Below are 16,070 nucleotides of genomic sequence, written 5' to 3' on the forward strand. Positions count from 1 at the left end.
TCAATGAGTCAAATCAAAATCAAAACTAAACCGATGGTTTTGGTTTCGTAACTAGACCAAAACTGAGTTCCAGAACCAAAATCAAACCGAGTTCATGTTTCAAATTTGGTGGAACCGAACCGACGGTTCCATGGTCATCTCTACTTGTCCACCTAGTTCAAATGTTGCCCCCCTATTCTACCGTGTCCAAACCGCAAGTTCGGCTACCAAACAACTCGAATTCAACTGAGAGAGAACAGGTGAGAGGGGGTGGGTTTTGTGGGGAGGAACTCACTGCATTTGGATGGCCAATAGACAGGGAAAGAAGTCCTCGAGGATCAGATAATAGATACTTAATTTTGACTTCAATCAAACTCTAGAATGGTGGGGTACAACAAGTTTATCTCTAGTGAGAGGAATTTGGGATAACGTACATGAACAATCTCTCAAAAAGCTGAAAAGGACACCGGAACTACACGGACACTGGTCGCTATATTGTGCAATTGGTGGGCAGAAACTTCGACTCACCAGAGAATGTATCTTCTCTCAGATGCAATTACGTAGCAGCATCCAATACCGACGTTGAAAAGTGCAGGTCTTATAGCAATCAAGGAGACAAAAAACAGGAAAATGTGCTGATAAGTAGATTCGTTTAGATATTGAGAGCTTACCAGCAGGTCACAATGACAGACTTAACAATGCCAATGTCGAAAAGAGTAAAGAGTAAGCATTGATGGAAAAAGGGAGAAACTCCCTCCAAGCCAAATATTTAATAATGACAAAAAGAAGAAATGAAACTTAAAATGAGCTCAGAAGAACTCATGTCCAGGGTTCATCGGTAGCTTATTTTTCTGCATTGACCTCTGCAGGAGTTTTTGTAGTCATTTGATCGACAGCATGCACTATGCTCTGAAGCTCCTCCCATATAGCTTTGTACACCATTCTCTGCCTATTCACCATGGATTGGCCTTCAAATGCCTTTGAGACTACATCAATGCTGCAACAGAAAGAACGAACTTAATGAGATACTCCTAAAGAGAATTTGATGGAAAAACTAAATCAATCTTTTATTCATCATAACCCCACATCATCGGCAATGGTAACACCTCTGGAATGCATATAAGCTAACAAGATATCATCAAGCATTCAGGGTAAATTATGACATTCAGGAAAGTTACTGAGACCAAAGTCATGACTGATGAGTCGGACAAACTGGGTTGTGTGATTTCATTGCAACATAAGATATTTCAAAGAATCTATATCATGTAACACCAATACATTCAGCCACATACCCAGTTTACAGGCTACTGGAACTGGCATCTACTTAAAACCCAACTCCACAGCACTGGGTGCATGACTCAAGCCTCAAACGGTGGGCACTCTATATAACAGTTCAGACATTCCACTGTCATGACTGAATTCATTACAAGAATATTAAGGAACAGACAGTATAGCATAACTGTTACTGTTCAAGTTTGCCGAAATATGTTAAACTGAAAGAAAACTTAGATAGCGAATAACGGTACGAGTACTTAGAACCTGGGAGGACAGAAACAATTATGTCTGAGATCGGGGAAGATATCAAGGACATATCTTGCCCACTCAAGTTTCCCTACATGGTAATGGTCATGTAACTCCTGTTCAATCCACTCAAGTTTGCCTATATGAAAATTGAAAGTCAATTTTAGAAGATATATTGAAGCTTAGTAAGAGGGTTCATGGAGAAAAAAGGCCTTCTCTTTTTTTGTGTATAATATAAGGAGTGAACCCCTGCCTAGTTAAATGGGTCAATTATTTGGGAATCTAGTTTGAGCAGATCAAATACTCAGGCACACCTTCTCAAGAATTTGAACCTAAGTTATCCTCAAGATGACAAGGGGCACCTGTTCTCTCATTCATTCACACTCAATTCCCTCTAGCCATTGTGCCCCCTCTCATCCTACCAGCGCTACATTTGCATGTCTATGAACCTTCATCTCAATCACCACATCCCTTTCACTACCTTCTGCCTGCTCCCCTCTAATGGTCACACTCGTCACCACTCCACTGCCCCTCTTGCAACCTTGGAGTTGCTTGCCGAGTTCAAGATTGGTGTCAACCACAGAGGATGGTATCAAGTCAATCCTTGACACCTTTGATTTTGTCTAAAAAGAAAGATGACCCAGGTGACATCCTCGCAAGGTCATAAAGCAGAAGCAGTATCATAATTGCAGCTTTACAAGTTGGACAAGGATGGCAAAAGTAGATATGTGCAAGTGCAGACACTAAATCAGCACAAAAGTCTCCATGGAGCTTTATGCATGATGACCTTTATATCATGTTAATTATGTGCCTCCAGTGGCACTATCTTTATGCTCTTGTTTTATCTACTTCAATTTCGGATGAAGTTTTGGAAAATGCAACCTACTTTAAGAAAAGGATGATCATCTTGGTTTAGTTTTCCCTAAGACTGTTCTTGGAAAGAATGTCATGCTCTAAATTGGTCTATGTGAAACAAGAACTTCATCAAGATGCTTTGTAGTCTGTTATTCTAAATGAACTTATAATCTCCTTTCTAACTCATGCATGGTAGGTTTAGATGTCTTAGAAACCCTTTGCTACTAGGTTCTCTTTTTCATGAACATATGTGTGGTCCAGGCATTGACATACATCTACCTTTTGATGACTGAATGTAATAAAAGAACATCTAGGATATCTAGAAAACAATGTTTTAACAGGATCCATCTGTTGGATAGGAGGATGTGGAAATAGATACATAAACATTGACCTGTAAAGAGGATGGACTGATACTGATATTTCAACTCAGAAGTGCTTGAGTGAAAAAGGCTTTCATCAAGTGGGCTTTCTAAGTGGATATCCATCATGGTTCATTTCTGTGCATACTATTTTGAGATAACATGAAAAGGAAGTTGATTGAGCAAACTCATTCCACCAATTGTGCAGCAAAACAGACTAACCACTTTCTATACAAGTCCAGGAATAAGAAGTGCTCTCTAATCTGCAAAGAGCCAAAGCTTCTTATTCTTGTTAACCTTATTACCTACTTATAAGGAAACTTCCTTGTGATGATATTGTTTTACGTGACTATGTTTTTCATTTAAAACTTGTGTTGTCCAGAGTTTTTAGAATTTAGATGGGAAGGAAACTGCAGAACTCGGCATCTGATTCTTCAGGAGGCACACAGAAAATGATTTTGCAGTGTAGTGAAAGTGAAGAAAAGTAAAAGGCACCTTTAAGATATCAGCGTCACAGACAATGAGGCCCTAAGTGCCTTGAGGAGCTTGCTTAAAGAAAGCAATGCTGTTATAGGAAAAAGCAGTGATTTAAAAAGCGCTAGGCGCCAAAAGGCGCCAAGGTCTAAAAACGCCCGAGGCGCTAGGCGCTCGCCCGAGCGAAGCGAGGCGCTAAAATATAAAAATATAAAATATAATTAATAAATATAATTATTTAAATTTTTAAATAAAAATATAAAAATATATAATATAATTAATAAATATAATCACATTAACAGTATAAACCTGCTGATGGAGAAACGAGGAAGCAGCGGCGGCGAGCGGCGGCAGCAGCAACGGCGAGCGGCGGCAGCGGTAGCGGGAAAGGGAAAGGGAGCGGAAGGCGCGAGCAGCGGGAGGCCTCGAGGGAGGCGCGAGCAGCGGGAAGGCTCGCGGGAGGGCTCGCGGGAGGCGCGAGCAGCGGGAGGGCTCGCGGGAGGCGTGAGCAGCGGGAGGGCTCGAGGGAGGCGCGAGCAGCGAGAAGGCTCGCGGGAGGGCTCGCAGGAGACGCGAGCAGCGAGAGGGCTCGCGAGAAGCGCGAGCAGCGAGAAGGCTCGCGGGAGGCGCGAGCAGCGACAGCGGCGAGCAGCGGCAGCGAGCGACGAGATCGCGATCGGGATCGGGATCGAGAGCGGCAGCGGCAGCAGGTTAGTGTTGGGTTAGGGTTAGGGTTAGGGTTGGGGTTATATCGGTTTAGTTGGTTCGATTGAACCAACTAACAACCGAACCAGGACCGAACCAGACCTAAAATTCTAGTTCGGTTTACCCAAGCGCTCGCCCGAAGCGCCCAGCGCCTGGGCTCGGGCGAGCGCCCAGGCGGCGCCTGTTTGAAGCGCGCCGCCCGGGACATTAGCGAGGCGCTCGGGCCTCGCCTCGCCTCGCCCGAGCGCCTAGGCGAGCGCCCGAGCGCCTTTTGCAATCACTGGGAAAAAGTACCCAAACAATGCATTAGTAGTTAAATAATTTCATATCTAGTTTTCTAATAACACAGTATATTATAAGTTAAAATCATCTTGAGTTGTGGTGTGGCCATACTTGAGCAACAACACATCGAATAAATCTTGAAATTTTACTTAACGACACTACTCACAATATTATACCCAAACCTTCAGGAGACTATTTGCTGTGACACTGAAATGGGAAATAAGAAAAGTTCAAGAATATTTTGGTTGCTTTAACAATCAGGTTTAGAACATCAGAATTCTAGTAACTACCATCATCGCTGGACATTTCTCACTAGATTGATAGGCCAAAGAATCTGGGCGGCTGACATAGCCTTCAAATGAATCAGTCCTTGACAACAGAAGGCCTATAGGCTTGCCTTGATGCTGTTTAGTAATGATACCTTACTGGCCAGTATGGTGCTCAGAAAACCTTTAAACATCACTCGATGATTATCCTTCTCAAGGACACCCATTAGGCCTTTTGGTATGATTTGATTAAGCTGGACACAGAAATTTTTTCGGGATTGAAATAGAAATTGAGAGGGTGGACCTTGGTTCAACAGTATGGTTGCTCCTTTGTAACTCAGGACACTAAGGTTCAAGTCACGGAAATAATCTCTACATTTAGAGGTAAGACTACGTAGATTGACCCTCCCTAAACAACTACATAAATTGCATTGTTATGTCCTTTTTCATTGAAATAGAAATCGACTTGTAGCAACCCATACATGAACCACCCAGTTTCTATTATTTTACATAATATTACGTATGCTACAAAATTTCGTTACTTGGACATTGTAAGGAACAGGTACCGGTTCTACATGGTGATGTGTCGATAATTATATATGAGAATAGTTCTCAGCATATCACTAGGCTTCAACGAATAACAAGGCTAATCATCAGATCATATCAAATACTGCTTGGACATCAGTTTTTGAATAATGGTAATATTATTTCATAGCAACATAATTAAGAACAAAGAAAATATTAATACATATAGGGTTTTTCTACAACTGATAAGACAATGTTTTCAAGTGAATTAGTAGAAAATCAATTCATGATACGGGCCCAAAGCAAGATACCTTACATGCCGACCATCTCCAGAGGCATCCTTCACAATGACAAGATCTGCATCCAATTGCTCCTTAATCTGCTCAAGGTTATGTAGGAAAAAGGTACATACATTCAGTCAGATATACTCTCCAAGTATTTTTTTTTTCTAGTGATCGCTATCTTAGCATGACAATTACATCAATAAATGCACGTGTCCACTTCATCAAAGAATGAAGCAACAATGAAGAAAGCAGAACTAAAGACGGAAGATAAATATGTTTTCTATTTATGTGGTAGACACATGGTTATCTGAAGAACAGGTTCTTCTGGACCTTCAAGAATAATGATATATCTTCTCTCCGATTAAATAAAGCTAAAACTCTTTGAGCAAAAATGTAATTTACCATAAATCTTCTTAGGATATGACACTAAATGATGCAATATGAAAACTATCAAGAGTTTAGGCAAAGATTGACACATGCTGTCAGTTCCTTCAGCTGCTATTAGTTCAACTTGCAATATGGAAGAAAACTTCCTACCATATTTGGTGTTCTCTGTGATGGCTTAGTATGTTCTCAGCTCTCACAAGCACTGTCATGGCAATATATTTTAAAAATATAAAGCTTTTGTAGTAAAGTTCTTCAACTGTCAATCACAAAAGAGGTTCCTGTTTACAAAGTTGATTACCTGACCCTCAAACAATAATGACAAGATCAATAATTGGCATCTTCATCCAGTGGAAGTGTCCCCACAACAAGAGCAGCAATAAGTTTGACTGTATCACTGTTTGATTAAAGGCAATGTTCATTTTCAATCTTAATGTACTCTTTTTAAATATTGAAAAATGTTTACTGTTTGGAAGACCAGGGTTTGAATCATGGAAACAGTCTCCTTAAATATTTAAAGGTAAGACTATGTACATGAACCCTCCCCAAACCCTGCATTGGAGAGGGCCACGTGCACTAGGTACACCATTTTTTAACGCAGTCTTGCTATATGAGTGCTACCCTTATAGTGTGGCTTTTAACCAAATTAGTTTGAAAACTGATTTAGACTGAATAAACATGACCTTAGTTCTGAAGCTGGGCAATCAAAGCAAGTCAATGTACACATGCCCTAAATGTTTGTTTTGGGACTATGAAAGACAAACTCAGTTTTTGCCATTGACATTTATGTCCAGTTGACAAGTTGATTTCTTTTCTGCAACCAGGTTAGGCATTTCAACAAGGTTTATGAACAAAAATGGATGGTAAGACCTGACTGCAACTTTAGGTAAAGTTTAGGAAGACGAGCAACTTAAAGTTCATGGATCTAACTGACATTTTCTCAAGATTCAAGGACTAATGTTGTAGGTTAATTCAAGGTTCGTAATTTTATATCGTACCGAAGTATCGAGCTCGGCTCGGTACGGTACGAGTATACCGAGTGGTACATTCCGATGTACCGCTCTGTCATAGCCTTAGCTGGAATTGCCTAAGGCGTGAGGCACCCTTGCGGCCAAGACGCGAACTTAGTTTGCGTTGCCTAAGTCGCGCTTCGCCCTTGCGATATTGCTCCGCAAAGATCAGCCCACTTGTAACCTCTCGCAGGTCCCGAATGACCTGTAAAAGAGAAAGTTGATTAGTTCGAAAGAACGAGCGACGGACAAGTCCCGACGTCTCGCGAAAAGAGGGGAAGCTTTACAAGCAATTCAGCGAGCATCTTGCGTGCACAAGAGAAAAGAGGGAGAGGGGGAAAACAAGGGCTTTAGAAGGTTGAACGAACAGCTGCAAGCCCACAAACAGCTGCTCACCGAGTCCCGGGCGCGACAACAAGTTCCCGTCAAGGCAAACGTGCGAACTTGCGAATGAGTATTCAACGCCCGGTACTATACCGAAGCCCCATCCAGCCCTGTGCCACCCGGGGGATTCCAAGGGGCTGAGATCGCTGACGTTTTGGTGAGCGGAGGCAGATTCCAGAAATCAGCCCGCGGCACACGAAAACGAAGCTGTGTTGGGCTGTTTTGGGGTTGTTTTGCTCGATTCGGTGAGCGGTCGCTTTATAACACTGCAGCTTGTTCGAACTTACATTTTTACAAGCAAAATGACCCAAAACCAAGAGAAAACATGCTGGTCAAGCAGCTATACATGTAGGTGTGAGCTACGAACGATTCGTTGAATGGAGTTGTTGCGAGTGCGCGACGACCGTTCGTGACATTCTCCCCCACTTAAACTGTCGACGCCCTCGTCGACGCTTGTTGGTAGTTGTTGATGATTGCTTCTTCATGTCGTAGGGCATCTTCAGGCTCCCAACTGGCTTCAGTTCGGGGAAGCTTTCGCCACTTCACCAAGTACTCTGTCTGCTCAACTCCATTGGGTAGCTTTATCTTACGGTCCGCCAGAATGGTTTCAACTCGCTTCTCGTAGGAGGCAGTGGTGGGAGGTAGCCAAGTTGGAACACTTCGGGAAGCATCTTGCGGATCCGAGTGGTACGCTTTTAGGTTGCTGGCGTGAAGAACGTTGTGAATTTTGAACCACGTCGGCAGCTGCAACTTGTAGGAGACGTTGCCTACCCTACTGACAATTGGGAAGGGCCCTTCACACTTGCGCATCAATCCTTTGTGGATTTTGTTCCTGAAGAATTGGAGTGATGCTGGTTGGAGCTTTACCAACACCAAATCGCCGACCTTGAACTCTTGCGGTCACCTTCCCAAGTCTGCCCACTTCTTCATTCTTCTTGCCGCCTTCTCCAAGTAAGCCCGCGCAATATCTGCATTTCGGTGCCACTCCTTTGCGAAGTGGTAAGCTGACGGACTACTCCCAGTATATCCAATCGCCATGGTATCACGGACTTAGCTGGTTTTGCCTAAGTCGTGCGGCACCCTTGCGTGTCCTTCCGCAAAGGTCAGCCTCCCCGAAGCCTCCCATTGTCCCTTAGGACCACCAAAAGAGAGAACGGGTTAGAGAGAACGCCTCAATCGGGATCCACAAGCAAACATATCCGAAAAACACTTCATAGACAATGCAAATTACAAACAGACTTTACAAGCTCTGAACAGTGGCACAACAAAGGGTAAAATGGTCCATTACAGACCGAAAATCTCTCACATGTGTCCACATGACACAACCTTTATTTACAAGCCTAAAGAGGCCACCAACCCAACTAAAATGGGACTATCAAGCCTTCGGCCGCCCCTCTACATGTTGTACAAGGCATGAACATGCCAAAAGACACGGACATACATAAGCATTACATCAAACATCTTGTTTCGAAGTTTGTCCGTGACAATGGTGTGAGGTGTTGACGGTTGTTGTCCTGTAATAATCTCGAAGGGGCTCTTGTTGGACACAGAGGTCCGCTGCAAGTTGTAGGAGAATTGGGCAATGTCCAACAACTTCACCCAATCTCGTTGGTTGGCACTCACGTAGTGCCGAAGATATTGCTTCAAGAGCGAGTTTATTCTTTCAGTCTGGCCATCCGTCTGGGGGTGGAGGCTTGTGGAGAAGTATAACTTTGACCCCAAGAATTTGAATAGCTCGGTCCAGAATCGTCCCAGGAACCGAGCGTCTCGATCACTGATGATATTGTGCGGGACTCCCCAATACTTCACCACATCCTTCATCATCAGCTTGGCCGCCTCTTCTGTTGAACAGTGTAGGGGAGCAGCAATGAAAGTTGCATACGGTATCGATCACCGGTCGACCACCACGAGTATCGATCCGAGTCTCCCTACGAGTGGCAAGCTTGATATAAAATCCAAGGAAATGCTCTCCCACGGTCTTTCTGGTACGGGCAACGGCTCCAAAAGTCCCACCGGCTTCCGTTGTTCCGCCTTGTCTTGTTGGCAAGTGAGGCACGTTCGAACATATTCCTCCACATCAATCCCCATCTTCGGCCAGTAGAAGGCCCTCTCCACGAGAGCCAATGTTCGGTGGATGCCTGGGTGTCCAGCCCAAAGGGACTCGTGACACTCTTTTAGGAGTTCACGCCTCAAATTATCCACCCGAGGAACATAAACCCTATTCTCTTTTGTGTACACGAGTCCCTCCTGGACCCAAAATCGTCGGACCTTGCCTTCTTTGATGAGCTGCATCAGGATGACTGCCTGGGGGTCACTATACAGTCCATCCTTGATCCTGGAAAGGAAGTTGGAGTGCAACTGACTTGCTTGGCCTCTGCCCTCCAGTTGTACGGCATTCACGCGTTCCACTTTCCGACTCAGCGCATCGGCCACGACATTCGCTTTCCCGGGCTTATACTCCATTGCCATATCAAATTCAGCCAGGAAGTCCTGCCATCGCGTCTGCTTTGGGGAGAGCTTCTTCTAAGTTTAGAAATAGCTCGGAGCGATGTTGTCCGTCCTCAGCTCAAATCGCGACCCGAGGAGGTAGTGTCGCCAAACTCGTAGACAGTGGATCACTACTGTCATCTCCTTCTCATGCACCGGATACCGCCGCTCGGTCTCGTTGAGTTTGCGTCTCTCGTAGGCCACCGGATGACCCTCCTGCATGAGTACTCCCCCAATAGCGAAGTCTGAAGCATCTGTATGGACTTCAAAGGGCTCTCCATAGTCCGACAATTTGAGCACTGGTTCTTCCAGAACAGTAGCCTTCAGATCTTGGAATGCTATTTCACAGTTGTCAGACCACTTCCAAGGCTGCTCCTTCTTCAGCAACTCCGTCAGTGGAGTTGCATGCTTCGAATATCCCGCTATGAAGCGTCGATAGTAGTTGACGAAACCAAGGAAGGATCTCAACTCTGGCACCTTCTTTGGAGTTCACCATTCCGCAACCGCTTGTACCTTCGACTTATCCATCCGAATGGAACCATCACCTATTCGATGCTCCAAGAATAAGATCTCCGTTTGGGCGAAGTAGCATTTCTCCCTTTTTACGAACAAAGTGTTCTCCCTGAGAACCTTGAAAATTGTCTGAAGGTGCTGAACATGCTCCTCAAGCGTTTGGTTGTATACGACGATATCGTCTAAGTAGACGACCACGAACTTGTCAAAATACTCCTTGAATAGTTGGTTCATGAGAGTGCAGAATGTGGCCAGAGCGTTGGTTAAGCCGAAAGGCATCACCAAGAACGCTCCATACCTGGTTACACAGGTAGTCTTCGCTTCGTCGCCTTCAGCAATGCGCACTTGCCAATACCCCGACCGAAGGTCGAGTTTTGAGAAATACTTAGCTTTGCCCAACTGGTCGAACAAGTCCGCGATGAGCGGGATGAGATACTTGTTCTTCACTGTCACTTTGTTAAGGGCTCGGTAATCGACACATAGTCGGAGACTCCCATCTTGTTTCTTCTAGAAGAGAACTGGAGCTCCGAAAGGTGCTTTAGAGCTGTGGATGAGACCACCGCTTAGCAGTTCACCTAACTGCTTCCTGAGTTCTGCCAACTCTGGCGGGGGCATGCGGTAGGGTGGTCTCGCTGGAGGCTTCACTCCTGGCTCCAGCTCGATGTTGTGATCCACGCCCCTGCATGGTGGAAGAGTCTTCAGCAGCTCGGGTGGCATAACATCATTGAACTCTTTCAGGACGTTCGCCACCACAATAGGTTCTTGAATGACCTTCTCGTCAAGTGGCTCTAGCTTCATCGCAGCCACGAAGGTTAATTCACCTTTTCGCACCCCTTTCTCTAGTTGCAACGCCGATATATGTTGCGGTTCCTTGGTTCCTCTCCGAGAGACAGGAACCACGCAGGGATCGTCGCCTCCCATCAGACACAGGGAGTTCAAGAACGACATTGGCACCAACTTCGTCGCGTGCATAAACTTCATTACAAGAATCACTTGGAAGTCATCCAATGGCACTGCCATCATGTTGGTATTCCCGCTCCATGTCCCGATTTTGATGGGGACTCCCTTCGTCAACCCGGAGATTCGCCTGGCCTCCGAGTTCACCGCCTTTATTCGACTTGGGCTCTTCTCCAAGATCAACCCAAGTCGCTTTGCTTCTCGATCGGCTATAAATTTGTGGGTAGCGCCCGTGTCCACCATTGCACGAGTTGTTTGGCCATTGAGCTTTATGTCAACATACATTAGCTCGCCACTTCCTGCTTTTTGTTGCCTTGTCTTCGGATTCTCCCCCACTTGACCCCGCATGGCGTTCAACAAACGCATGGCTCCCATCCGGGGTCCTTGCGACTCTCTCATCGTCGCTGCTGGCTTCAGAACTACTCGAACTAACGGCGATAGCCTTGCCCTTGTCCGATTTGGGAGGGTGGATGGAAGTTGTTAGCGCATTGAGTGCCTGTTTTTGTAGGCACTCCCTCACCATGTGTGGCCCTCCACACAAGAAGCATCCGCCAGGTTTCGGGGCCTTGCCTTTCGGGCTTGGCCCTTTGTGGGAACTCTTCTTCTTTTGTTCGCTCCCGAGCTCCTTCCCTCAAGAATGTTTTGGAGGGCAATTGCCTAAAGATTGTTTCCTTCTCCCTGGGTCTTCGGAGGAAACAAAGTCGGCGAGCCTTTCTGCAGCAGCAATTGCCCCGACCACATCGATGGCATTCCTTCGATTTAGTTCCTGTTGAGCCCATGGCTTCAAACCATCGAGGAAGCTGAGCAACTTGTCCTTCTCGGACATGTCCTGTATGTCCAGCATTAATGCAGAAAATTGTTTCACATAGTCTCGAATGGTGGAACTCTGGCGGAGTTGTCTCAACTTCCTTCTTGCGACGAACTCTGTGTTCTCAGGTAGGAACTAAGTTCTCAACTCCCGCTTCAAGTCTTCCCATGTGTCAACCCGACACCAACCTTGTTGGATCTCCTCCCAACGGGTTCGCCACCAAAGTTTCGCATCTCCGTTCAGATACATTGTTGCTATAGAAACTTTGGTATCTTCAGAATCGGGCCTCGTAGCTCGAAAGTATTGTTTCATGTCGAATAGAAAATTCTCGAGCTCTTTGGCATCTCTGGCCCCTCCATAACCATGACGCTCAGGTGCCCTCAAGTTTTGTGGTGGTGCAACGCGGGTGTTGCTTCCTCCCGCATTTAATGCTCTTGTGAGCATGGCCACCTTTGAAGTGAGTTCCGCCACAACATCCTGTAAGGGTTGCATGGAGTCTTTGGTGTCATCAGACAATCGGTCGACTAGGGCCTCGGCCTTGTCGATCCTGGACTCTGCTTCCTCTTGCGAGCTCTCTACCCCAACAAGCCTTTGTTGGCCATGGTAGAGTTCCTCCACGCTCGCTTCAAGAACATCCAAGCGGGTTTCTGCCGTTGTGAGTCTCTCCTTATGACTCTTTTTCCCGGTTGGCGCTCCAGATTGCGCCTCCTCCGCTCGCGGAGCGTAGCCAACTTCTCGCTCATCATGTTCGCTGCCGCGCTCCTCTTGAGCGGCTCCAACAGCATGAGAGCGAGTGTGCACATGCAGCCCACCTGCGGCTGCTTGGGGCAAGGGTCCAGCTTGCCCCGTCTTATTGGATTCGCCACGATACTTAGCCATAGCGAAGTTACGAAGTTCCTTCGCTGCTCGCTCGAAGTGCTTGCCCGCTCTGATACCACAATGTCACGGCCTTAGCTGGAATTGCCTAAGGCGTGAGGCACCCTTGCGGCCAAGACGCGAACTTAGCTTGCGTTGCCTAAGTCACGCTTCGCCCTTGCGATATTGCTCCGCAAAGATCAGCCCACTTGTAACCTCTCGCAGGTCCCGAATGACCTGTAAAAGAGAAAGTTGATTAGTTCGAAAGAACGAGCGACGGACAAGTCCCGACGTCTCGCGAAAAGAGGGGAAGCTTTACAAGCAATTCAGCGAGCACCTTGCGTGCACAAGAGAAAAGAGGGAGAGGGGGAAAACAAGGGCTTTAGAAGGTTGAACGAACAGCTGCAAGCCCACAAACAGCTGCTCATCGAGTCCCGAGCGCGACAACAAGTTCCCGTCAAGGCAAACGTGCGAACTTACGAATGAGTGTTCAACGCCCGGTACTATACCGAAGCCCCATCCAGCCCTGTGCCACCCGGGGGGTTCCAAGGGGCTGAGATGGCTAACGTTTTGGTGAGCAGAGGCAGATTCCGGAAATCAGCCCGCGACACACAAAAACTGAGCTGTTTTGGGTTGTTTTGGGGCTGTTTTGCTCGGTTCGATGAGCGATCGCTTTGTAACGCTGCAGCTTGTTCGAACTTACATTTTTACAAGCAAAATGACCCAAAACCAAGAGAAAGCATGTTGTCAAGCAGTTGTACATGTAGGTGTGAGCGACAAACGATTCGTTGAATGGAGTTGTTGCGAGTGCGCGACGACCGTTCGTGACAGCTCGGTGTATATACATATACATATACATATAAAGAAAAAAAGGCGATGTCACCTCATTTTTCTGCCCACATGGGAAGAAGCACCAAGGGAAACTGTAATGGAATCTTGAGATGAGAGTGCCGAGTATAGAAAGAATTTCGTAAAGTATAACTGGTCAGATAGTCTGCCTCGACCTCGTCTCTCCTATTAACTGTATTCTGGATTTATTACTACATCATATATACCCCGGCCCTTGTATATGCTTCTTCCATTATGATTCCTACCCCTTAACTCCTTATTCAACTGAAACAATACTTTGGCTTGCTTGCTAGTCAAAGAAGGTTATCATGTATAGGGATGAGGCAAAATAACAAAAGGCAAGACGACCTTCAATGTCATCGAAATCAAGTACCTAGGCTTCCGGATCATACATCAACCTAAAAGAAAAAGGGCGGGTCTTGCTCGTTGCATCGTCTTCTCCCCGCGCAAAAAAGGGCGACGAGGTGACGTCACCGCCTCGTCGCCTCATTTCTTCTGCTCGCGTGAGGAGAAGAAACATCACCTCGACGACGCTTGGTTTCTTTCCCCCGCGCAGATGAGGAGAAGTTGTCGACGACGTCGAGGCCTCGTCACCTCAGACGAGGAGGCGACATCTCATTTACGACGTCCGACGAGGGGCGGCGGCAACGGATTGGGATCGTCGAGGGAGAGCGACGCTGGATCTCCAGGTTCTCCCTTTTCTTCTCCCTCTTCTTCCCTTCTCCCCGTGCAAAAAAGGGCAACGAGGCGCCATCGCCGCCTTGTCGCCTCATTTCTTCTACTTGCATGGGGAGAAGAAACGTCGACAACGCTCGGTTTCTTCTCCCTATGACATCGTCGAGGCTTGTTCCCCCCGCGCAGATGAGAAGTCACCGACAAGATTGAGGCCTCGTCGCCTCAGACGAGGAGGAGGCGACATCTCATTTGCGACATCCGGCGAGGGAGGGCGACGACGGATCGGGATCGCCAAGGGAGAGCGACGCTGGATCTCCAAGTTCTCTCTTTTCTTCTCCCTCTTCTTTCTTCTCCCTCGGCTAATACCACCCGGTAGTGGGCGGCGACGATCGACCGACCGATTTAGGGTGGTAACTGGGCGAAAACAGCCCCAATCGATGATACCGCTCAGTAGCAGGCGGTCCGCGTACTGGTCTGCCGGCGGACCGGTATGTACCGCCCAGTACCAGCGATATTATTAGAAATTAAAATCTTTGGGTTAATTCCTTTTTTCCTTTTTTGTGTTTCTTAGTTCTTACAATAAAAACTAAGTAATAACTAATTACCACCAAGATATGGAAACACACTCCACTAAACAAATGTGATTCCTTAATTGGCACTTCCAGTTGCTTGTCACCAATATTAGAAACCTGCAATTTTGATCAATTACAGCAGCTAGCAATTTATTAGCATGACCTTCTCAAGAGGTAACACTAGTAGCGTGAACTCCAGTCATACCAATTATGGGACTGGTTTAGGAAAACAGACCATTTACCCAAAAGAAGTATAAACAAAGCTAACTAGATGTAAAAGAGAATATATGAGAGGACAGACACTGCAGCTAGCAGAAGAAAATTATTTTCACAATATAATCACATGATATCCACTTTCATTCCCCTTTATAGATAAAGAATAAAGAACACTTGTACCTAGACTAACAAGAATTCTAAGACTTCAAAAAAGAGAGTAGCTAACTGTGAGAATTCCTTCTTGGTCCTAAGATTTGTTGGCATAAGTAGTCAAAAACCTGAGTTCATGTATGCAGCATTTTCAGTCAACTTTTCCCAACTTGATACCTCTTGTGAAAATATGATTCATAAAAAAACCACCATTAGTTAAAAAATAATTTCCTTCAAGAATATGTATCCTCACCCTGGGCTTGACCTAATCTACTACGACTCAAGCTTCAGACTAATTAGGCTTTAAAATTGAATTGACCTAATCCTACTTTAGCCCTCTTATATAAACATTTAACTAGTTATTTAAGAGAAGATGTATTGTCACTTGTTCATTTGCAAAGTAGAGCATAACATAAAATTGATTTAACAGATGAAATAAATTTAATCAAAATCCATTGTAGTCTTCCCTTTTTCCTTAATTACATACAACCCTCATACTATACTACTGTGACCTGTACAGAAACATTGATTTAAGGCTAACAAGCAGGGGAAAACATGAAGATGCAGGTAAGTCCATTCCTGTTCATGATGAAAAATTCCATATAGTAAAGACCTTTATCATGTGAATTTGGTCACAGTGACTATGTGGATTGCCAATTTTCAATTAAAAAAAAATACAATACTCAAACTTCAACTTTAATACTGCATTAACATACAAGGTAAAAATCACAACGGGAGGTCAGAAGCTACTTAGATTGTCAAGGTATTCATTTGTGCTGCTCTCATCAGCTTGAGACACACACGACAAACCCAAAAACGACTGAATGACATTTGATGTGCTATGTTCAGACAGATACATATAATAATACTTCATTCCGACAACATCAAGTTGATATTTCTGGAGGTAATTTTCTTGGTGTTGCTTCTTATTTTATACTAATTCCCAAGACTCCAACCTTT

At 45.4% G+C, this 16,070-nt stretch overlaps 1 protein-coding gene across 1 annotated transcript in view; it reads right to left on the bottom strand.

The window, feature by feature from the left end:
* Positions 1 to 612: 612 nt before the first annotated feature.
* LOC135626456 (protein BOLA4, chloroplastic/mitochondrial-like) overlaps positions 613 to 16,070 on the bottom strand; it is a 16,280-nt gene continuing 822 nt past the window's right edge. Inside the window, exons 2-3 of the mRNA XM_065131765.1 lie at positions 5,278 to 5,345; positions 613 to 976 (exon numbers count right to left, since the gene is read on the bottom strand). Of these exons, the coding sequence (XP_064987837.1) occupies positions 823 to 976; positions 5,278 to 5,345 (222 nt within the window). The 3' untranslated portion in view covers positions 613 to 822. The remainder of the gene's footprint in view (positions 977 to 5,277; positions 5,346 to 16,070) is intronic.

The sequence above is a fragment of the Musa acuminata genome, chromosome BXJ2-11 (genome assembly GCF_036884655.1).
Source record: "Musa acuminata AAA Group cultivar baxijiao chromosome BXJ2-11, Cavendish_Baxijiao_AAA, whole genome shotgun sequence".
NCBI lineage: Eukaryota > Viridiplantae > Streptophyta > Magnoliopsida > Zingiberales > Musaceae > Musa > Musa acuminata.